We start from the raw sequence: 23,970 nt of genomic DNA on the forward strand, positions 1-23,970 counted from the left end.
CCTCTGAAAATCAGGACACTGTTTCATGAAACCTTCAATACTGTTCTCCATGACAGTCCACAAGCTGCACTTACTGGAGCCAGTGCTTTGCTTGAGTGGAAGATGCAGTAGAAAATCCAGTGTGAATGGTGTGGCAGGCAACAGCAGTGCTCATGGCTACACCATAAACGACAGTGAGGGCTGAACGACATGGACACAATTTCACATGGATATTGCTCTCCTGATCTCTGGATATTGAGGCGATATAGGACAGCAAAGATCAGTCGACACGCAGGGATGATACTGACAAACAAATGTGTTGACTACCAATTTAATTAATTTATTTTAAGTTTAGTTTCTCTGTCAGAAGTGCCGCCACACCGTCCGCCATCTTGTCTGCCCTTCAATCCTTGAGCCACATGCGGGGCAGCAGTAACCAATGTCTGATTCTGGATGGTCCAACCTGTTGAAGTAGCCGGCAGATGAGTGACCCTCATTAATATCATCAGTGTTTCATGACAGATGCGTTGTTCGGTGATTTTGGAAGGAGATAACTGATTGTTTGTGCACGTGTCAGTGCTCTGTGAGTGCTGCATTGAAGCCAGTCACCAGTGGCGAACCAGTCGTGCTCCCACACGCACAGTGCTGGTCACAGTTGGAGCGATCTAGTCACACCAACATGGATCCACCTTGGAATGAAGCTGATGTTCCAAACCTTCTCCTGCATAGAGAGATGTCTTAACGTTTATTAAGATCTCTCCAGGTGTGGTGGTTGAAGGTGTTGTACAGTGCAGTGCCGTCCACCTGGAGCTGCAGGAGCGGGACAAGCCTTCATGTGTTCATGTGAGGTGGCAGATCTTGACCGTCTTGTGTTTCAACAGTCGAAGACCTCCACGGTGTTGTGGTCAAGGCAAAACCAGGCACACCAGGATGGATCGATAATTCTTTATTGAAGCGCCTGTAAGAAGGAAGATCATGTGCATCCCTTACTTATACATCTCATGTATAAAAATACAAAGATGTACAGAGTAAAAAAAAAAAAAACAGCTCCATGTAGATGCTAACTGGTTGTTTTCACGTGGCCGGACTGGCCAGCAGCTCTGCATCCTCACACTACCAGAGATAGAAAAAAAGGCCGTCTGGGTTTTTTGGGATCCGTCGAGCTTCTCTGCTGGGAAGCTGAGCGGAGCCAGAAACGTCCAGAGCCGCATGGAAGTCACACGAGTACATGTTAGTGTTACGGCCGGGGGTGGGAGTGGTGGGGGTCTCATGCTAGTTGATGATGATGAGGGGGAACCAGAGGAGGGAGACGCCCGACTCCACAGGTTTCTTCTGTTTTTGACTGCATTAGAAATGTGAAGGTCAGGAGGAGGACAGTAACGTGGAGTAGCAGCAGATAAGTGGTGCCACGCCGGAGCTGTGGCGCAGACAAACCCCAACCCGTCCCATCACATTTACACTGAGAGCCACGTCTCTTGAACCTATGGTTTTAGCTCCACGTCTCGGCGAACCGGACGAGTGACGCCAGCCATTTAAGCTCATTAAAACAGCAACATCTGCTGTTGGACTTTTTTTTCCCAGTGAAATCAGGAATGTTTCTCGTGTAGACGCTGCTCTTCATGTAAAGACGTGTCGGCGACAAGACTCTTTTCACAGACTGACCGGTGCTGTGTTGTCTCTGGCACCGGCAGCAGCGCGCACCGGGCCAAAATCTTCACAGCAGCACTGCCTTCAAATCCTCATTTTCTTAAAAACACACACACAAAAAAACACATAAAACACTTTAAAGCCTGAACCAGATTCCTCTGAATCCTAGAAAAAGTGGGGTTCAGTCATAAACCAGGTCGACCCAGTGAGTGCCAGCTGGTTCAACTGTCCCACCGCCTCATCTGTGCCAGACCAGCTCAGTTGATCACAGAGATGGATTTTTTTTTTAACTGGGGACTGATGTTGCAGACGGTTTCTTCCCCCTGCCATCCGTTTGGTTGTGATGGGCTCGAAACGTGGACCATTAATGGACGTGCAAAGAGAGAGCCGAGGAGACGAGTGCAGCAGAAGAACAAGCGTCAGAGTCGGAACTGAAACATCACTAGAGCTCCTCACTGCTAAAACACTTTCAATAAATTAATTAGAAAACCAAGTTCAAGTAAAAATACGACATTCAAATAAATATGCGCCGAGCGAGCACTCGCTCCGTCACACCATCTCTGAAGGGACTTTAGAATGTGGTCAACAGAAAAAAAAGTCCTCTCATGGCGGGACGTTCAAGTGCTGGATGAAGTTCTTTTGAGCAAAACCATAAGGCTTAGCCGGCTTTTTTTTTTTTTTTATATCGGATGGGGGTTGAAATGTAGCTCAGACTGGAAGACGAAACCACAAACAAAGTCCGGACTGAAAATGGCGGCAGACGTTAACAACATGGATGACAAATACCTCGCTTCTTTTCTGCTACTTTCACATCTCTCCTGCCACCGTGACTCCAGAACTCCAGATCGCAGATGTGGGCTTCAATCTGCGCAAACTTGTCATTTTGTCCAAGAGCAAATATAGAATGACAACCGAGACCATGAAAGGAGCCTCTCCTCAGAAGCGTGTCAAGCCTCCTGGACACCTCTGTGAGGATGTTCTCTCCCAGGAGCGCCCGGTATGTTCTCCAGTCAGAGTGCTATCACACTAAAGAGCCCAATCCACTCCTTACTGACAGGAATTTGACTTGAAATACAAGTACAAACAGTGACCCATCGTGGACATTAGAAACTGTCAAGTTGCTCAAGAGCTTCCAGTGAACAAAATATAAACATGCTACATTACTCTCCTATAGTTTTGCCCAGTAAGGTATTTATTTCTATGGTTCGGTTTTCTCTTTGTTCTCTGTGGACGTTGTTTTGCGTTACTCCATTTATCCTCTAACAAACCTGCTCTCCTCCCGCTCTATCGTCATCTCCCCTCCTCCCCAATAGGGAACAGAAGCGGTGTAGAATACGGTACAAGCCTCCGCGGCTAACGTGTGCCGCCATGTCTCAGTCGTCACATTTTGGTCACGAAACAACAGAAAATAAGCAATGGAGCCGGAAAGCGATCTGCTCTCCCTCCTACATTCTTCAGCCATTTTTGTTTCTCAGCCCTAAGAAAGGTTTCCTACAGTAATAACAACCATAGAAAAGTGAAATATAAAACCGATGAGCCGAACAATAAATAGAACAGATATCTGTATAGAGAAGGTGTGTAACCCAGAACGTGTCATTCGTACCTTCAGGCGAGACCAAAGTATCGCTCTGATAAGAAAAAAGCCTTTGTAAGAAAGAGACTGCATTCGTCGCTTGAGTTTTGGGTGTTTCACCTGAACCTTCGTCTGCACTGCTGCTTCGCTCTGGGTTCTAATCTCGCTGCAATTTCCTGCACAAACGTGGAGAGGTTCAGCTGTGTGGTTACCAGAACTTGTGAGAGTAAATGTCACAGTAAAGCTTTTCCTTCAAAACACACTCACACACACCCTCTCTCTCTCTCTCTCTCTCTCTCTCTCTCTGTCACACACACACACCATCGTTTTTTCCCTTTTGGGACAGCGTTTACACAAACCTTCCTGCCTTCCTACTTCTCATTTTCACCTCTGCGTTTGACAATCAGCACTGCATTGTGGGAAACGTAGTAAAGCTCAGAGAGCGTCTCTCCGCGGGTGCTGTGCTGTGAGGTTCCCGCGCCACCACACACTCCGTGAAAGAGACGTACACTCAGATGACCCGGGTCAGTCCGGTGGACCTTCAGCTTTTTACACGGCGGATGATGCGAAACTTAAATCCAAACAGCTGTTTAGCTTAGCAGGGATAAGCTCATAACACTGGCTCCAACCAGAAACGTAAACGTCACGTTCATTCGGTGAGGCTGAGGTTGTGTGCTGGAGTTTCACCGTCACACATGCCGCTCTCACTCTGGAGTCGACTCGGCATGTCCTTCCAAACACGACACACTATCGCAGGAACCGCGCGACTCGAAGACGGAGCTGGATAGTTTTGTGTCGTGACAGCTGGATGAGGACCAGGAGAGGCGAGCGAGCAGGTTAGCACCGGTAGTCTCGGGAGCAGCAGCGGACTAAAAGCAGGAGTACCTGGAGTAGACACTGTCGTATCGGTTAAATTAGCAGCAACAAGAATGAATCGCCTGAGTTTCTAATGTCGTTCCGCGACGTGAGGTGTGAGCTCGGGGCTGATCAGGCAGTCTCAGTCGATCACAGATTTGAAGAGAAGCCTGAGATAGTGGCGGACATGGCGGCGTTTCCCGGCGCATGTTTGGACCTCAGAGCACAGCAGGACCGCGGCGACGCCTGTTACATTAAAGGGACCTTCCGCAGAACCCGGCGCTTTCTCGAATGAGACTCACTAAAATAATGTCCAAAAAACATGACTGGAGAGGAGAGGAGGAGGAGAAGGTTGAAATCCTTCCAGTGCGTCCCACACTGATGACCTCAGAGACCAGCTGTGATGATGTCACCATGTCGGACAGTTCATTCCCGGCCACTGGCGGAGTAGGAGAACTGCGGGAAGTGCGGCCGTCTCTCGTTGTCCAGACAGTCCATGCCGTCCTCGTCGACTGGGAGGAGGCACGCAGATCACATGACCGTTAAGTGAACTCAGATCAAGCATCACAGTGTAGCTGCAGACTCACATTTCTCTGGCGGGGTGATGGTGATGGTCTGGGCGGTGAACTCCTCGTCGAAGTACCGGGTGTCCGTCTCTGACATCACCTGAGGCTTGAAAGGTGGAACCAGCTGCAGGAGGAAACATGAAGAAGAAGTTGGCTTCAAAACCCTGCCAGAAAAATCTCCCCACATGAGACTGAAAATTGTCTTCCAGGCTGCAGTGGTCAGTACCTATCTTAACTGATCAGCTTTGACAAACTGCACACGGACCTTCAGGATAGACAGGGGGTCATAATGTTGATGAAATGAAATTTTAAGCTCTTCCTTGCCATCATCAGGTTTTGGTTGAGTAAAAAAGCTTGAACGAGACCCTGAAAATGCCTGGTTTACAAGCCGCGGAGGGTTTCCCAGTGTGTCCTCACCCTTTTCTCGTAGACGTCCTGCCAGTCGATGCCAGAGAAGAAGCTGTGTCTCATGATTTCCTTAGCGTCCTCAGGTCCTCCTCCGAGCCTGAGGGAGCAGAGAGAGGTGACCCTGGGGTCGCTAGACCGTACGCTGCGTAATGATCCTCCAACACCACAGAAGTCCGACTCAGAAACAAGAAACCAATGAGTCTGACCAAACACACACACTCTCACACACACACATATATATATACATATATATATTCATATATACATTAATTTCTTCACCTGACTAGTGTGTAGTCTCTGACAGCAGCACTGCAACGATCCTCTCACTCGCGTCTCTCTCTCCAGTTGCAAAACTACATGTCTCATCCCTCCCACCCAACTGGCTGAGTGCAACCATAGGCGACTTTAAGAAAAATCAGCTTAAACATCAGCCAGCTCCAATAGTTCACTTTAAATAGGCGACTCTTCTATTGGTTGTTCGCTCCACTCGATCACTCAGCGGAACGGTGATCTTAAGCATTAGAATTTCCTTAGGAGAAGGAATCAGAAGAGCGCACGTGCCCGGGGGGAACGGTGGTCAGAATACACTTCGCCCCCTAACCAGACACACACTGCACGTCTGACTTAACGATGAAAACACAACACACACTCGTGAACAATTTCAACTGACACACAGGGAACACTGACCGTTTGTTAGGGTCTTTGATGAGCAGGCCGGAGAGCAGCGACTTGGCGTCGGCCGACAGCGTGCGCGGGAACTTGATGTCCTCCATGAGGATCAGCTCGAAAAGCTTCTCATGGTCCTGGTTGTAGAAGGGTAGCCGGCCGCACATCATCTCGTAGGTGACCACACCCAGTCCCCACCAGTCCACCGCCCGGCCATAGTCGTTGTCCTCCAGAACCTGATGGGTCACACATACGAGGTCAGTGGAGGGTCAGTGGAAAAGTTGGACAAAAAAGAGGCTGCGCGGATGAGAAGCCTGAGCAGTTGTAAGATGTTGGGATGGCAGGTCTTCAAGGCCTCGGCTACGCTGAGGGACTCCCTGTCCTGGCACAGCCCACCTGACGCCCCCCATCCCCCGCTCTCTGCCAGCTCTCCTGGCGCACCGATCTCATCCTGGCACCGGCAGACATGAACATCCCTCCGCACGGTTCAGGGCCGGTCCACCCATGCAGGTGCTGAACCGAGTCAGTCGCTATCAAAGTCTGGTACTGCGCCATGTTCCACCCTCATCCCCTTCAGCCATCTCCCAGTTCCTTCTTCCCGGGTTGTTATTAGAGCGCTGTCGCTGGAAACATGTCTGGCATTTGACCCTGAGAGTGTTTTGTTAGCGCCTCAAAGATGTTCCCAAGTTTGAGCCACCAAACTAACTTCCTCTTGCTCACACTGGAGTCAGTCATGTCACCGATTTAAATCAGGTGATCACAACTTTAGCAGATGAGGAGCGAGAGTGGAAGAGGCTCTTCTGCTATACTGGACCAGAGCCACTGGTGCAACTCGCAGCCCCTCCAGCCACACGTGGATTTTTGCCCAGTTTCACGCAGCTCTTCACCAAAGCCGCTGAACCGGCTGCAGTTTTGGTGACGTTCCTGTTGAGGGGATTGTTTAAACAGGAAATAAGTTGTAAATGGTCCGGCGAAATTAAAAAAAACAGTTGTTCGAAGACTTCGAATCGTGTTTAACTTTGAAACATAGACAATACGCCTCGCCGCACGTGCACCAAGCCCGCCCATTCAATGCCGATGTGAGTCGTGGTCCTCAGACTTCTTCATCAGAACACGATTTAACATGACTTAGTTCATCGTGTCAGTTGTCATGATCTAAACTAAACGTATGGCATGTGTTATGCGTATTATTCATCGTTGATGAAGTCAGTTTAATTTGATGGAGTGAAGAGTCAACACAAGACGCTCCAGTCTGCGCACACACACACAAACACAAAGACCAGGGGAAATGTTATTGCCACCATGAGCCATGTAAAACAAAAAATAAATAAAAGAAGTGGCACACACATTTCTTTGTCTGCCACTTAATATTTCTAACATGATCATGGTAAAATGCATTTCTTTTCAAAATAAAGAGATATGCCGGATGTAAACCAGCAACTTGTGAAACACGGGGATGTGCTTTCACCGTAATACTGTCGAAATGTCACGTGACCAGCTGTTCAGGTGAGCCTTACATACCTACATATTTGCAGCAACAAAAAAAAAAAAAAAAGATGGACTAGTTGGCCCCCCCTGCACAAGGGTCAGTATGGTGACGGGACCAGAGGCAGAACCAAATTTGCAACACAACGTTCCTGACACCATGTCTCTAGATTTTTCATCACACAAGAGCTGGAGACTCAAACCCACAACCCTCCCGCTAAACATGGGTTGCAAAGCTTTTAGCTAGCGCAAGCTATTCCAAGGGAACTGTGTGACCCGAAGGGCTGCCATCGGGTCAGTTGACACTTCTGAAATCACAATACATAATGGACGATAAATGATGATGATTCCTCTCAAACACTGAGTTTTCACAATGACTACCAATGGGCTAACAAAATACCTGGTACCCCTGCCCCAAACAGTTCACCAGAGTGGTGACATCTGCTATAGTAACCAAATGAATGCAGCTTTTCCATCATGAGTCGGGCAGAAACCAACCACAACATTGTTCCTCTGATGCTTGGTTTTCAATGTTGATCTTTGTTTTGTCAATATTAACTCTTTCATCTCTCACTCATTGTCTCCCATCTTGAAACGCTCTGGCCTTTTCCCCAAAACAGAGTCAGGTTTTCACTCCGGTAACCCTCAAGTATTCTCTGTCCCCCACCCACCCTCGTTTTAATCCCAGCTACTTTGCATCTCTGTAACTTGGCTTGGAGCAAACTGTGTTATTTTTATACGCGGGCGGGCGAGCGGAGCGTGCGGGCGAGCGAGTGGCGGTGGCGCTGGTGTAGATTTCCAGGTTTTTTCTGAGCACCTTCCTCCAACCTCGCCCATCTGCCGCCATCTGCCTCGCTGTAGCACGCACTTTCTCCGGTGCACACACACACACATTAACGCACACGAACGCACATCCTGTGAAAAATAACCAGCAGCTTCCAATCAGCTTTTGGCACGCAGAGGAAGGGACTCTATAAAAAAAAAAAGGCACAAAATGCTCCGCCAAATTGTCCTCCGTACTTTTCAAGTGGGATCTACACTGCGTCTCGGCGCCTTCATCTCCACATCTCCGCCACCCACAGTCCTCCGCCGCTCTCGCCAGGTGATCTGCTGAACTTCCAGTGAGGCGGCGTCGAAGCCCGGACCGCCGGTTGCTGAAATCTGTTGCGAGCATGTTGTAGGGCGTGCGCGCGTTTGTGTGCGCTCGCATCCGGCCAGCGCCTCGTTTCGGGGGCACAGACTCCATATTTATCGCTCACCCTGATACCACCATATTGTTAGCCGGTCACACTGATGGCGACGAGAAGAAAACACCAGCCTTTGGAGTTTGTTTTGAAATGAAACTAATGTCGAATCGCCACAAAAACTCACTTTTTATCTTAAATCATTTGGATTCCTTGAGTCAGTGGAGGGAGCATAAATGGTCAGTTAGGAACACCACGGGTACTATATGTTGACAGTGAGCTCTTCACTAAAGGGGGATCCCTCTAGTGGCCACTTATAAGTGATGGGTAGATGAGGCATCATGAAACTGTACTGAAGGATTCACCAAAGTGTGTCCTAATTTTCAGAGCCCACTAGATGGCGCTCTTCATTCAGAAATGAGGGATTAGGGTTTCATTGAATGCGTTGTTCAAGTCCAAACGTTTTACAGCAGACAGTGCCATCTGGCGTCCACTGAAAGTCAGGACACCGTTTCATGAAACCTCATCCACCCATCACGAGCACCAATGTTATAATAGGAAACTTACTGGATGTTGGAAAGATGACGTCATGAGTCATGAGACAACCACAAATGAAGGCCTCGTGAGTGGCTGTGCTGAGCAGCACCTGCTGTCAGTCAATAGGCTAACTGTGACTCATCAGCACTGTTGTACACTATGTGCAAGCGGGAGGAGCTGAAAGGTTTAACAAAGTAATGTCTCTGTCTTTATACTCTGAGCGGATCATTTTCACCCAGGGATGTGGAGAACATAAGCGTGATCTGACGTCCAGTCTGAATGTCAGTGATCTTAGCTAAAAAGGGGCCAGGGGAAAGGACTCCATAATGCTAAGCCAATGTAAGCACACTAGCTGCAAATATGATAGTAGATTTAACACATTTCCTGCCAAACTCCTGTGAACTGTGCACTAGTTCGATTCCTCTCTGAATCTGTCTCGGAGGAGTGCACGTGCAGATGATGCTTATCCTGTGTGGTGAAACCCAAATAAACCTGAATGACTCAAATGATGAAGCAGATTCTGACAGGCTTACAAAATGGCCACTCAGTTTTTGTAACCCATGCGCGAGATGATTTTCTCCCACGTCACACCAGTGACGGTTTTACCCAGCATCCCAAGGTCAAATGAATCTATGGTATTGGTGCTGATGACTCTCATGCGTGGATGTTGACGTTACCTCTGGGGCAAGGTACTCTGGCGTTCCACAGAAGGTTTTCATAGTAGCAGCGTCTGTGATGCCTTCCTTGCAGAGGCCGAAGTCTGTGATCTTCATGTGGCCGTCCTTATCCAGCATCAGGTTCTCCAACTGGGGGACAGACAACTGCCATTTAGCCTCACCTGGAGACCTCCTCTGTTGGTGGCAGCCCTGACCAGGAACTTTAACATGGCAGAGATGAGTGAGATGGTGAGGAGCACTTGGCTAAACTGTTGCCTTGCTCTCTGACAAGTGGAGAATAATGAAAAGACACAGGCAAACTGACAAACAGACAAGCTTCAAAAGGCTGAAGTTGCTTAACCATTCAGTTTTAATGGCTCCAGTATTTCTGTCTGCTGTTTCCTCCTTAAGTTTTATTGGCTGGTGGCAGGAGCCAGAGCCAGAGCAGACGCCTGCCGAGAGCCCTCTACCTCTGCTGCGGCGGCGCCCCCTACGCCCACACCTCCGGTGTTTACCTTCAGGTCCCGATACACGATCTTGGCGGAGTGCAGGTAGTCGAGCGCCGAGACGATCTCCGCACCGTAGAAGCGCGTGCGCTCTTCTGAGAACACCCGCTCTCTGGACAAATGGAAGAACAGCTGCAGGAGAGAGGAGGGGCGCGTGAGCGAGAGGGAGCGGGAGGACAGCAGGGATGGAACAGCAATAATTACTGATTTATTGCAGGAAATTAGCACAACACAAACTGGCTGCTCGCACCATATTGAGATGATAGATGGCAGCACGGAGGGTGTGAGAGTGTGGGGAAGGCTGAGGGGGAGTCTCGGTGGGAGTGGGGGTACAGGCTCTCAGCAGCTGGCGCCTCATCGCGCTGCACCCCCCCTCGACACATACATGTTGCCCTCTGGGCAGCACTGGCACCGACTTGGCATCCAGCGAGGAGAGCGAGGGCCAAACGGAGGGTTTAATCAGAACACCAGTCTTGTTAAAGAAAGGCCGAGCGCCATCGCAGTGAAGGCCCCTCCCGAGCACTGCTCCTTACGGGCCGAACCGGGCTCCTTTGCTGCGTCCTCTTCAGATTCCCCCCGGTTTTTGGCAAGGGTTTTAGAGATGCATTTTTAAAGAGACACATTTTGTTCCCTGTCGCTTTGTTTTACCTCCCAGTCGTCACGGTGACGCGTCCAGCTTCCTGCTGCGCCACACCCGTCAACTTGTACAAATTACCCACGAGGCCAAGGGGCAAACGTCTCCCCATTAATTGTTGAGGGAAGTTTGCATATGGCCGCTGGAGTGATGCGCTCGAGCCGGGTCCGTGTGTGTGTGTGTGTGTGTGTGTGTGTGTGTGTGTGTGTGTGTGTGTGTGTGAGGTAGCACGACAGGTGGGCCTTCATCAGTGTCCTGGCAGCTGTGGCGGTGGCAGGTTTGTAATGGGCTGTGTGTGACAGCGTGTGTGTGTGTGTGTGTGTCACAGTTTGTCCACAGAGGTAAAGATCCAGAGTGTGTGTTTGTCCAAGTGCGCGTGAGTTTTCGTGGCTCTGGCACCGACTGAAGTGCCTCAATAACCGGGAGCAGGTGACAGTAACATTGAGGGAATGAAGCAAGATTGCAAATCGCCCGATTAAAAATGTGAGAAATGGAAAAGTGAGTGAATCCAAACTCATTTTGTGGCAGACGGCCTCAGAGGTGCGCTCGGAAGCAGGTACCGAGAGCAGGGGGATGAGGAGGAGAGCGGGCGGCCAGTTGGCTGACTAATTGAGTGCGTTACAAAGTCACTTAGTGTTTGCATGAGTTAACAGCTCCGGACCAGCCGACCGGCCGACACTACAAACCTTCATAGGAGCTTGTCTAATGGCTGGAGTTGGAATTAAGATGAACTATAATCTACTTTGGCCCTCAGACATGGACTTCAGAAGTGACTGAAGCTGACGTGGCTCATGATGACGCCATCAAACCACTCGACGGAACCAACACAAGTTAATGTTGTACACAGCGAGGGTCAAAATGAAACATGAAAATAAAATGAATTTCACTCTAATAATTCATAGTTCAGTGAGGCATTAGCTAGTTGTCAGTGGGTCACACAGGTTAGCCACTAGTTTTGGATGGTCATGTTCAGGGTGAGAGGCTGGGACTATGACAATGAGAGGTCCTCACAAAGACAGAGATACAAATGTATGAGTGTGTGTCTCACCTCTCCTCCATTCACGTACTCCATGACAAAACACAGTCGGTCCTTGGTTTGGAAAGAATACTTCAAGGACTTGTCATAAAAACAGAAAAATGAGGAAAGTTATCACAGCTGAATGAATCCATATTTCAGTGCTTCACACAAAGGTAAATAAAGACAAATGAAGATCTCTAACTACACCGAGATGACTCTTATTGACACCAACGCAGTCATCCGCAGATCAGAGATCAAAGACCTTGTCTGAGCTGACACGTAGCTGTCATTTTAGAGAGTCACTAGTTTTCACCTGATAAACCGCCTGGATTCAGAGAAGGAAGTAGGAAAGCTGTTATGTTCAGGTTAAAAATCAGAATTGAGGTGTTAAAAAAAAAGTGTGCTGTTTTGAGCGCACTGGAAATGAGATGAATATCCAGCACACTTTTACATTCCAAACAAATGTGGATGTTCAAAGCTCCAAACAGCTTGTGTCTATATTTGCTAATTCAAAGCAATAAATACAGTGTGTGTGTGTGTGTGTGTGTGTGTGTGTGTGTGTGTGTGTGTGTGTGTGTGTGCACATGCGAGGTGTGTTATGTTCTTTTCAGGGACAGAGCTGCTAAACAACACAACAGTTGGTGAGCTTCTCTTTGTGGCTGCAGATGTGACAGGTGTAAACTCAGACGTAAAGTGTGACGATGGTGTGTGCGCAGAGGGAGGAATGATGTGTGTTTACATCTCAGTGCCTCTAAAGAGCGAGCAGATGTGTCGTTTACGTAGAACAATCTAATTCATAATTAGCCTCCTGAGAATCAGCAAAGTGTGCAGCGAGCCGCTGTTTACACTCCAGAGGTCAGGCCAAGTCACACAACATGTCACACACTCACAGTGAGGAAAGGGTGTCGGGTGTTCTTCAGGACCCGGCTCTCTGTGAGGGTGTGAGCCACTTCGTCCTGGACAGGAGGAGACACACACACATTACTACACAGTGAAGGTCATAAGAAACTGTTTAGGAACAACATTATTGAAGAAAATTAGACCTCTGACTTGATATTGTAAGATTTGTGACCTAACATTACGACCACCTGGCTAAGGCCTTCAGATGTGAGGGATTTTGCCTGTGGTTCCAAACACCACAAAAGCTAGACTGTTAGGCTAAGTTGCTTTCAATGTTCACGTTCATGTCTGCTGACCAAATCGCTCAGTGATTGGTCGTGTTGCAGTCAAGACCACCTCACCCAAGACCGACTCAAGACCAAGACTTTGAGGCCCCAAGACCAAATTGAAAACAGAATACACAAGCATAAGTTGGTTCTGTATTCAGCTTGCTCCTCCCCCTCAGTCGTTTAGGTCTTGGTCAGGTGGTCTTTAGAACTTACAACATCAGTGATTGGTGACAGATTATTTCTGTGTCTCTGACTCCCAACACTCATCTTGCCTGAAGTGGAATAAAAAAAAAAGATTTTTAAAAAAGTAAAGCAGGAAGAGAAAGAAAAAACATGAATAAAAACAGTGAAAGAGCAAAGCAAAACAAACGTAAACAAAAAAGCCTCATGAAATCACAGACGAATATGAAGCCTGTTTCTGATGTGGCGATGCCTGAAAACCACCCACCTTGGCGATGATGACTTCTTTCTTGAGAATTTTCATGGCGTAGTACTTCCCGCTGGCCTTTTCCCGGACCAGGATCACTTTGCCGAAAGTTCCCTTCCCCAGCAGCTTCAGGTAGTCGAAGTCGCTCATCGTCTGTGGGGGAGGAGACAGGAAATCAGCCGAGTTTGTCATGTCACATGACCACGGCTGCGGCGGATCACCGTGTGCCAGGATCAATAAACGTAAACAGATTCTTCCCTCAGGTGTTCCGCTAATGAACACTTACAACAGACGTTCTCGCTGCATGTCACTACTGTTTTAACTTCTTTTAATGTCTCTTCTCCGTTAAATGAAAAGATTCGCCGCCTCAGCTTTTCTCAGACTTCTGCCCAAAAAAAACAGCCGTCTGTTATTTTATATCTCCTAACTTGTGTTGACTGCTGGCATCTTTGTTCCCGTCCAACTAAAGAGCTCAGTCACTGGTTTACCTGGCGGGCACTGAGTCTCATCATCAGTAATGATACAGGAGTTAGCTCTGTGGTCAGAACAGTGTCACACATGTATATACATGCATGGAGATCAGTGGGAAACTATTAGCTAAATACAAGCCAATAGAGGGAGTTTTTAAGAGTGAGTGTTTTAAAGGCAGATGTTGTGTTCCGGAGTCGAGATTTCCTGACAGAGGAGCCCCGAAAGTTGAGAATTAAAAAATATTAAGAATTAAAAAAACACGATGAATTTTTGTATCAAGATTTTAAAAAAATTTCAAAAACAAAAGAAGGATTTTAAGCGGCTGTTGCTACCTTCCGCTTGTGGTGTGTGGTGGAGATGTCCATCTCTTCCTCCACCATGTTGTCGATGTTGGACGTGGGGCTACACTGGATCCTCTCCTCTTCCTGTCTCTGCAGCTTGTCGGCCACCGTCTGAATGGCGTCCGTCCACTCGTCCCTGCAGTTGAACAACACATGAGCATGAGGCGTGAGCCAAAAGAAAGAACAAACATTATTAATGTATAGCCTTCCATCTTAGTGAGCCGCCATCTTGCTTCGACAATAGCGTCTCTAACAGTGAATCTGAGATCTTTTTTTTTTTTTAGTTCTGAAAGTGGAAACATCATTCAGCTACCATGGTCGAGCAGAACCCGTGTCCTCTCTTCTCCGCGTGTGAACCAGTGTGTTGTGCAGGACAGAGCGCTGTTTGCTAATATTGTTCTTCCCCATTTGCTCTTCACTAGACGTGTTGTTGAACATCTGTCCGGAGGAGGGTGTGAGAGCGCGAGCATCTGGAGCTAGTAGATCAAGAGGAGGAGAGCAAGGCGAGTTTATTCTGCTCAACTGTCATTAAAGCGTGAAAAAGAGAGGAGGAAAAAAACAAAGTGTAGTTGTTGAGTTTGAGAGTTTTCAGTGACTATTTAACAAGTGATTCTGAGTGCATGGTGTCTTGGTTCTGCTCGAGTGAGCTGCTGCATCTGATACAGATGATCATGGCATTCATTTGCAGCCTCTGTGAGCAGCTCTGTTGCTGCGCTCAGGATGTAAAGGGAGACTCTGCATCCTTCTCTCCAGGCTTCATGAGGAGCTCCTCAGGGCTCCAGGTTAGAGTCGCTATTGCTCTCAGCCTGCCAGGAGCGTTGAGACATTGTCAGACATTACGGTTTCCATTGTTTACACAATTCATTGAAGCATGTTTTATTGTATTACAATCCTTTCTTTCTATTGTTACTCCTGTATGTTACTCTCTTGTGTACAGTACTTTGTTGCAGACACGCATAATCTTAAATTGCTCTACAAATACAGTTGGTACAGTCCAGCCTACTTGAAAAGGTTGTGGCGACATCGAGAGCCCATATTAAAATAGCTAAAATCCTCCCTCTCATACTTCAATTTAAACTATTCTACCCTACTATTTTACTTTCCATCACCTGTATATACAGGGAGGAAATGCAAGTCACATAAGAAGAAAGCAAGATGACGAAAGAAGAACTATTTGACATTTTTATAGTTATAGTATTCCTACAGTATAAGAAAGTTGTTGATGGCTGACAGCATTATTTTCAGTTCGAATATATTTGCACTTTTCATCAACTTAAGAGTGCAATGTAAATACAGTCATTGAAGTTCTGATATTCAAGTCAAGTTTTAAACGTTTTCTTGTTTGGATTTTGCAGTAAAACTTGAATATCGACCGACGCTCGACCCTACAGATCATGCCAGAGTTGAAAACAGGTGAAGGTCTTTTCGGCAGCTGAGTAGACGGACCAAAGTTCCTCTGCCGCAGCACACACTCCTCTCCACATTCCTAAGGCTCAACACACCAGTCTGAAACATCACAGCGGGTTGTTGAAGTCCTCTTTAATTCTCCAGACTCGCGGGGAGCCTGTCTCTGACTGTGCAGATGAGATCATAATAATGAAATCTGTTTGACTCCCAGACGATCACCCCTGTGTCTCGTGTTTTGTTTGGACTTGGATGGCCATATGTTTCCTTGAGGGATCTGGAAGAACATCTATCTGAACCCAAACAGAGCCGAGTGGTTTTAAGATCTGAATCCCCCTCCCCCTTTCATTTTTTTACTCCAAAGGCTTCTGAGAAACATGTACCCTACAGACTCCAAAACAAGGGCAAATTCAAGTCGAGCTTTATTTACAACAATAGATGTGTGTGCGTGTGTGTGCCTAAAAAGCAGTCAGCACTCTCTCAAGGTCAGGCTGCAGATAAATGCTTCCTCTCTTGGATCTGTTTTTGGTATAATGAGCTTTTTTTGCTAATGAGAGATAATGGGCCTGCCTACAGTCGGGCACCATGCCAACACGTGCCACCTTCGCCGCTAACGGCTGGAGCTGCCGTAGCTGGAGTCCTGCCAGGAGCGGTACAGTGCAGAGATACAGTACGACACGGAGTTGCATGTTGCCACTTCTACCGCAACATCTGGAGCTCGCCACCGCACCTGCATATTAATTACACATGACTTCACAAACCATCAATGGGACGCCATTCTTCTGTTACCTCAGAAAGTCTTTGATTATCTCCGCGCAGACCTATTAGCAAGACAACGTATAAAGCCTACAAAGTTGGACAGACAGCTGCGGCGCGCGCACACACGCTCAAAAGGAAGCGGCGGAGCATCTGTGGTCTTCTGGGCAAAGCTGTTCATTTTCTGCAGATAAACACCTCAGCTCTGCGGAAAGGAGCGGAGCAGCTGGAGAATTTATGCCGATGATACTTGAAAGGTCTCCTCCCCACTCTGTCTGTTTTAGCCTCTCGTTTTTCAACAGAGATGCAGGAAAGTGGAGTCTTTTTCTTTTGACTCAGCCATACCCCTGCCCTTCAAGGAAGCTTCAGCAACATATGTTTTTATTGACTACCCAAGAAAGTAGCAGGAAACTCAGCCATCAATCAGTGGCGAGGAGAGTTTGGAGGAGTTCCACAAGAGGAATGGATTTAGATTTGTCATCTAGATTGACTGTCTGTCCACTGCAGTACAGGTGAGAAAATAATCAGAGACTACATCCCTTAAGATTTCAGATCAGAAACTCAAGATAAAGACAAGCCATGTTGGCGTCCCGCACGAGACACATGAAAACTTTCATAGCGACTTGTAGGTACGCACATGTATGTGACGTCTTGTGGAGTGGTGACTGATGTCACAGAGACGCTTTCTCCTCTAAGACATTAAGCTGCTGTTGTAACTGCTCCGGAAGGCTTAGATGGCATATTTTTGGACATGGTGTTTGTCTTCAGGAGAACAAATCTGGAATTGTGAGGCGGTCACAAGTTCAAATCCTCTTGCTTATGTGTTAGAAGTAATGGTGAGTTAACAGTGATTTCCAAAGAAATCTGAAATCTAAAAAAAACACTGAGGCATAAGATGCTCCAATCAACGTTAAGCTTTTTTAACTAGGGATGCACCAAATTGAAAATTTGTGGCCAAAGACGATTAAAATTGCTTGGCCAAATTCTGAATAATACCAAACATTCAAAGCGTTTTTTACTATATTTTTGGGTTTTTTTTTCAGTCATAGCGGAGAACACATTTACTAACATGTTTGTCGAAGAAAGTTAGAGTTTAGATGATCCAATATTTCTGACATTTTTGTTTTATATTTAAGACTTTGCTTTTCAAATAATAATAATCAATAAAAAACCATAACACAATTTCCCATTATATAATAGGCAGAAGGCTCTAGATAGTTTGGTCGAAGACTGATTACAAACTGAAATTCTATTCTTGCTCTCCAACACAAAAAGAACTGAAAACAGTGTATGCAGACTTTGGATCACACTTAGCACTGAAGCGTCGCCATGATGACGGTCGGAACCGGCCGTGCTTAGGTGACTCTTCACCATCAGTCTGAACCATCAGTGCGGTTAAAAAGTGGCTACTGAAAAAACAAAGACCTAAGAAAGAAGACAGCAGTGTTGCAGGGCAAGTTGGAGGTTGTCGAGTTCAAATGTGAGGCACAAAGGCATTTTATTCTTGTTAAACGTATCACTCAAAACCACGCTAGGACCATCAGTGAGAGAGAAACCACCTGGATGCTCACACCAGCAAACCAGAATGTTGGACTCATAACTTGCAAAACTGAATGATAAAAGTCGGTGTAAACATATGCTCTTATTAACATGTAAAAAACATGTAGTCCTAAGTTCAGGTTTCATGAAACACCTGGTGGATTTTCAGAGGCCACCAGATGGCACAGTCTGCTGTAAAATGTTCACTGAAACATTCAATGAAACCTTACATGATTTCTAAACCAACAGCGCCAGCCAGTGGCCTCAGATAACTAGGACACTGTTTCATTAACCTTGCAACACTGTTTCGTGATACCTCATCTACCCATCACTAGTTTTACTTATTCAAGCCATTTTAGATTAGAAGAGTCTATTCCATGTAATACTGTAAATTAGAAAATCCAGTAAAAGTTTAAACTGCTACTACACAGCAAAAGCTCCCAGTGGTGATGAAAAAAATGTGCCTATCACAGAAAAGGGACAAAAACACTCAGTCGCACACATTTTTCTTTAAAACAATTTCACTGCCATAAAACCAGAACGAACCCGAGCAACGTGGAGTAACGAAAGGTAGTGATGGGTTGATGAGGTTTCATGAAACCTCACATCATCTCTAAACCAAGCGTGTCATCTAGTGGCCTCTGCTAATTAGGACAGTGTTTCATCCGCCCTGCAATACTGTTTCATGATACCTCACCCACCCATCACTAGCTCGAAAGTCATCCCCAAGCCAGAGTGGAGACAAACTTATTTACATAATCTAAAAGATGTAATCCAAGTCCGGTTAAGTGAAATGTGATATAAAGAACAACCTTCACAGAGGGTAATAAGTTTGGTGCAGTTTTGTTTTTCTACCAATATTAACTCCTCTTAAAACTTATTAACTCTTAAAACGTGATTTACATAAACATCTTCATTGCAGGCAGTTTCAACTGTAGTCTGCACGACTGGTGCTGAAGATATGCCGCCTCCTGTTCACACTGAAGAGATATAAATAAGGTTTGGCGGACCGGAGTGTCACAACACACATCTGGCCACATTCACAAGCCCCGTCTGAAGACTGACCTCTCATCAGGCGAGTCCACGTGGAAGGTTCTTTCGATGACAGTGGTCCACTGCAGGCAGCGTATGATGAAGGTGTTGGGCTTTGGCCTCTCTGTCTTCATCAGCTGACATTCTGTGGTCAGACAGACGTCGGATTAAAACGAGAGGAACTCCAGCAGTGACAGGAGGACTTCAGTCACACCAGCTGCCGTGGGAGGTTGTGGGTCTGCACACTCGCATCTGGCAAATGTCTGAAGAAACACAGTTCTGCGAGGACGGGCAACACAGTAGGCCGTTATTACACAAACCCATAATACGGTGGACAAACAAGGAAACAAACGCACACACGCAGCCAGATGGGCCTGTGAGACTCGCTGTGGGAAAGAATGCATCTTCATTGTCCCTCAGCAGTCGCACAACTTATTGGGGACAAAGGCTGATTAAAAAAACAACAACAAAAAAATAAAAACATTCTGTCTGGTCACCCCTCCTCATTGTTCCCCCCTTCTCCTCTGGCTGCAGTTGTTCTCCCTTCACCTTCCCATCCCGTTCTCCAATTACTCTCGCAGCACAGCATGTCGTGGCGTGGCCTAAATTTAGACGGGAAGGTTAATGGCAACATCGCTGGGGTCGTACCCGCAGCCGCTACGATGCTAACGCTGGTGCACACAGAGAACCGGACTCACGACCTGCTGGGCCACCACTAAACAAGGTCACTCCGAGCCGGGACCCATGCAGTATTGAAGTTGGGCGGCAGGACGAAATAGCCACAGCAGGCAATTGTGAAATCTGTGTCGCAGTTTAGTGGGAGTGTGTGAGTGTGCGCTCCAGTGTGTGTATGTGAGAGACAGACTTGTATGTATGAGTCCCTCTGCAGGGAACAGGCCTGTACCATCTCTGTTCCATCTGACCACTTCTGTTGTTCACACACACTCACACACACAAACAAACAAACACATCCACACTCACACACTCGCCACCTGGCCTCCCAGCTTTGGGCAACAGATGTGGCGGTGCCGGTGCTGTGCCAAGCAGCCGGGTTCGGATGTATGGCCTGGCTGGTCCTCTGCACAAACTCTCTTCTCCAGGCTTGCCTTGGTCTCCTCCTCTGTGTCTGTTCCTTCTCCGCACATCCACCCTGCTTCCCGTCCTCCATCACAAATGCCTCACCTTTGAACAACACGTCCATTTTTCATCAGCAGCTCCCTAATCGCCCGTCTGTCTTCACACAACCTCATCTGAACACCTTATTTGTTCGACTTTCAACTTCTCTTCCAGCTGTAATCAAGCTCGGAAAAGTAACAGGCCAGACTTTGAATTGTTTGAATTTGTCTCCTTTAAGCCACCTGCTGATGGATGGAACTGCAGTGGAAATGACAAGAAAAAGAACAATTTCCTGGTTGTACATTGTTTCGCTCCTTCCATCTGTTCTTTCTCATTCTTCCCTTCATCTTCTTTTATTGCTTTGTCCACTCTTCCTCTCAAGTTTTATTTTTCTCATCCTGATCCCGTCTTTCTTTCCTTACAAATTCACAACTTTTCAGTGCCATCTCCTATTTTCCCCTCGCTTTACAATTCTTCTTGGGCTCTTTCTGATTTCCTAGCAGAATTTCTCTTCTCTCTTCTCTTTCCTCCCCAGTCTTTAATGCCTTGTCTACCATCTCAGTTATTACTTTTCCCTTTTGCGACTGTATTTTTGTTTTGTCTTTATCTCTAAGTTATTCATCCACCTCTTATTCAAGGGCAGGTCGCAGGGACGGCAGCAGGAGAAACCCTCTCACAAACCTTCTCCAGCTCCCAAGTGAGTGTCAATCATAGTCAACGTGTCCTGGCTCTGTCCCGTGTCCTCCCCCCGTTGGACGTACTTCACCTTTTACACCCAGGAGGCATCCTAAAAAGAAGTCCAAACCACCTTAACTGGCTTCTTTTGATGTGGAGGAGCAGCAGTACTCCACTCTTAGAGAAGACTGACTGCTCACTCAGGGACAGACCAGTCACATGTATCTTGTTTATGGCCATAAGTGAGAGCTTTGCCTTTTAGCTAACCTGTCTTCAGCCTCATGTTGCCTCACTTCTGAACAAGACTCCATACTTCGCCTCCACCTACTGTAGGGACGGATCTCTCAACCTGAACAAGGTCTGTCTGTTTTCTGCCTGAGAACATCTCAGAATTTGAGGAGCAGAAAGTTCAGTCGAGTTAGGATGTTTGTTGTGTTTGAAATAGACATTTATCCAAATATTTTATCCATAAATCCAGAAATTATAAATAGAAATAATGTATATTCTCAGCTTGCTTCGCCTGTCTAGTCTAATACAATATAAAATTACTTTCACAGTATTCTATTTAGTAGCTACAATATTAATCAGGCGCCAAGTAGTGAGGACGTGCAGTAGATATCTTTCGTCTTTACTAGAAGACGTCAAAGATAGAGCTGCCTGGCAGCCAGTGGTCAGGTACAATAAAGAAGAGCCCATTAGTGTTCTTGAAGAATGTGCAGCATCGGTGGTAATGAGCGCGACAAAACATTAAAATTAATCCTGTTAACTCATTAGATGCTTAATTACACATGTCAACACAACAGCAGTGCTTATTAGGCAGGTGGAGGCGGATGATTTACAACGAGAGTGGTTAATTACAACCCTCAATGAAGACTGTAAACTAGTCTACTGCTCACGAGTTGCTTGGATATTTCAGTGCGAGAGGATTTGCTCGGCGCTTTGGTTCTCAACTGAACGTGATAATTACAAAACATAAATAAAATGTATCATAAAAACATAAAGGCGAGCAGTGATGTTGGACAGTGGAAAACTCTACAGACCAAACAGTCTATACACATATCAATACTTCACATGTAGAGAAGGGCCATAGTCATCATCCATTCATGGTGGCGCTCCTCTCTTCACATTTTCACCAGCTTTTCTACACGTGTATTCACAACTTTTTTCTGAGTGTGTTTGGTCTTTGAGGAAAATTTTGGCGCAAAATTTTGCGGTGAGGAGCATTCATTTTACCTTTTAGAGTTAGGCATTTGCCCAGTGGAAGCCTAACTGATGGAGCAAGCCTAAAGGGTTCAGTCAGGGTGTTTGTGAAGCGCCCATTATCAGGTCCTTACTAAAAATGACCCTATCAGGCTCGAACCCTTTTCACACAGCATGGAAATTCGAGGGAGTAGTGGGTCCACACGGTCATTACGAAACAAGCCTTCATTGAACATGGACATTGGACATGGACGTGAACATTTTTGACAGTTTAAAAGCGTCCATGTGTTAGTGGCCACATGCAACGTTCCCTCTAACTTTTCACCAGTCTGAACAAGCAGATAGTCTGAGCAGTCCTTTGGATCACTGTGTGGGATCGGCCGTCGTCAGCTGCGGTGACTGCTGTAATAGTTTATAAGCGTTTAAAACAGTGATGGGAATTTAACAATTTGCATAATTCACATTAAGGAGTGGAAAATGTGTGAGATAAAAAAAATTAAAATTAGGTAGAAATAAAAAGCCTTTATATATTATACTTTATATATAATACATTTACAAATACTTATCCTTTCCAAAACGGATTGTCTTTCACCTACTTGAGGGCACCGTATTCTGCAGCTTATGAATCAGTGAGGCTGCGTAAATTGGGATAAGATGAAGGAGGAATAGGTTTTTTTCAAATGTCTTCGTCTGACTAGTGTGTAGTCTCTGAAACCTGCACTGCAACAATCCTCTCACTCTCGCTTCTCTCTCCCTCCTCTGCGTAACACAGCCGCCCCTATTGGCTCAATGCATACGCATATTTTTGACCAACCACGAGCGACTTTAAGAGAAATCAGCTCTTAAACATCAGCCAGCTCAGATTCCTTCATTGACCATTTTCTTTCATACTTTCACCTATCAAATGCGGTCATATGTATATAATCTGCTTCTTCACAAATTGAAATTAAACAAATAAAGGATCAGGCAGAAATGGATACTTTTTAATTTTTTTTTTTAGCCAAGATCATTTGAAGTGCCTTTTAATGCCTTTTAAGCCAATAGTTGGCTTCATATAGCCAGCTCTTTTAGTTGTTGGTTGTTCCATTGTGAATGTCTTAAGCATTAGAATTTCTGTATTGTATGTGTGCAACCAGATCCCACAACCTGAGGCCATGAGGGAAAAAGTGGAAACAGTGGATTATAGTCCGGTATTTACGGTATTTTACTTTCAATTCTGGATTTTTTTGTGCACAGCAGTGATTTTTTTGAGAGCGTGGAACGAATCATCAGTGTGCAATTGTGCACGTGCACAGCTTAGAGGGAACAGTGGTCATATGTTTGTAAATAGTGACTTGACCCACTATTTTCAGTGTGAAAGGGGTCTCACACATTTGCCCCAAACAAAATCGGAGAGACTGTCAGAAACATTTTGACTGAAACACACGGCTGTTTGAGGGATTTTTAATAGCAATGAACACATTACATGTAGAACAAAAGGAGCACCATCCAATGGCTTACCTAACCCCAACATCCATCTTTCTTTTAAGAGACTTTAAGTAGCTTCCCACAGCGTCAGGATATGCTGTATACCACCATACACTACTATTATGCCAAAGGAGTGAGGATGGGTTGCAAATAATTGGTAGCGTTAGTGCGGTTATTTGAGGTTGTCACCAGTCTACCGTTTAGCTATGAAATAATTCATTCGCATTGCTCTCAGAAGCTAAAATGCTTAGCGCTGTTTAGTTTTCTCACTGTAGGTTCTCTGGTGAGAGGGATGAGGGAGCAACTATGGCAGCATGGAAGGGAGCTACCGGAAATACCATAGTAAGCGGTTTGCCCCAAACCAAAAATCCTGATTTCAATAAAACATATAAATATATAAAAGAACATTGTTCACCATGATGTTTGCTGGTGTGCGCTTACTTGCTACAGAGAAGTTGTTCAGTGGGTATGGAAGGTCGGCATCCTGCGGTTTCTCTTTGTATCCGATGAAGGAGCCGTCCGTCTTCAGCAGGAAATAGCGCGGCCGCCAGTTCTTTATGTATTCACCTGGAGAGAAAGAAGACAAACTTGTTAACCAAATGCTCAAAACAGTTGTGATCGTGGAGAACATACCAAAGCTTTCACCATAATCCCGTTTG

At 46.2% G+C, this 23,970-nt stretch overlaps 1 protein-coding gene across 3 annotated transcripts in view; it reads right to left on the reverse strand.

Moving 5' to 3' along the window:
- Nucleotides 1–912: 912 nt before the first annotated feature.
- The window catches only part of akt3a (v-akt murine thymoma viral oncogene homolog 3a), a 47,594-nt gene continuing 24,536 nt past the window's right edge, over nt 913–23,970 (reverse strand). For all 3 annotated transcript variants that reach the window (XM_053875777.1, XM_053875776.1, XM_053875778.1), the window contains 12 exons: nt 23,753–23,878; nt 18,887–18,998; nt 14,114–14,258; nt 13,332–13,463; nt 12,605–12,670; nt 11,745–11,813; nt 10,072–10,194; nt 9,578–9,706; nt 5,716–5,930; nt 5,038–5,125; nt 4,642–4,744; nt 913–4,566 (listed from right to left, as the gene is read on the reverse strand). In XM_053875777.1, the coding sequence (XP_053731752.1) occupies nt 4,481–4,566; nt 4,642–4,744; nt 5,038–5,125; nt 5,716–5,930; nt 9,578–9,706; nt 10,072–10,194; nt 11,745–11,813; nt 12,605–12,670; nt 13,332–13,463; nt 14,114–14,258; nt 18,887–18,998; nt 23,753–23,878 (1,394 nt within the window). In that variant the 3' untranslated portion in view covers nt 913–4,480. The remainder of the gene's footprint in view (nt 4,567–4,641; nt 4,745–5,037; nt 5,126–5,715; nt 5,931–9,577; nt 9,707–10,071; nt 10,195–11,744; nt 11,814–12,604; nt 12,671–13,331; nt 13,464–14,113; nt 14,259–18,886; nt 18,999–23,752; nt 23,879–23,970) is intronic.

The sequence above is a fragment of the Synchiropus splendidus genome, chromosome 9 (genome assembly GCF_027744825.2).
Source record: "Synchiropus splendidus isolate RoL2022-P1 chromosome 9, RoL_Sspl_1.0, whole genome shotgun sequence".
NCBI classification, from domain to species: Eukaryota; Metazoa; Chordata; class Actinopteri; order Syngnathiformes; family Callionymidae; genus Synchiropus; species Synchiropus splendidus.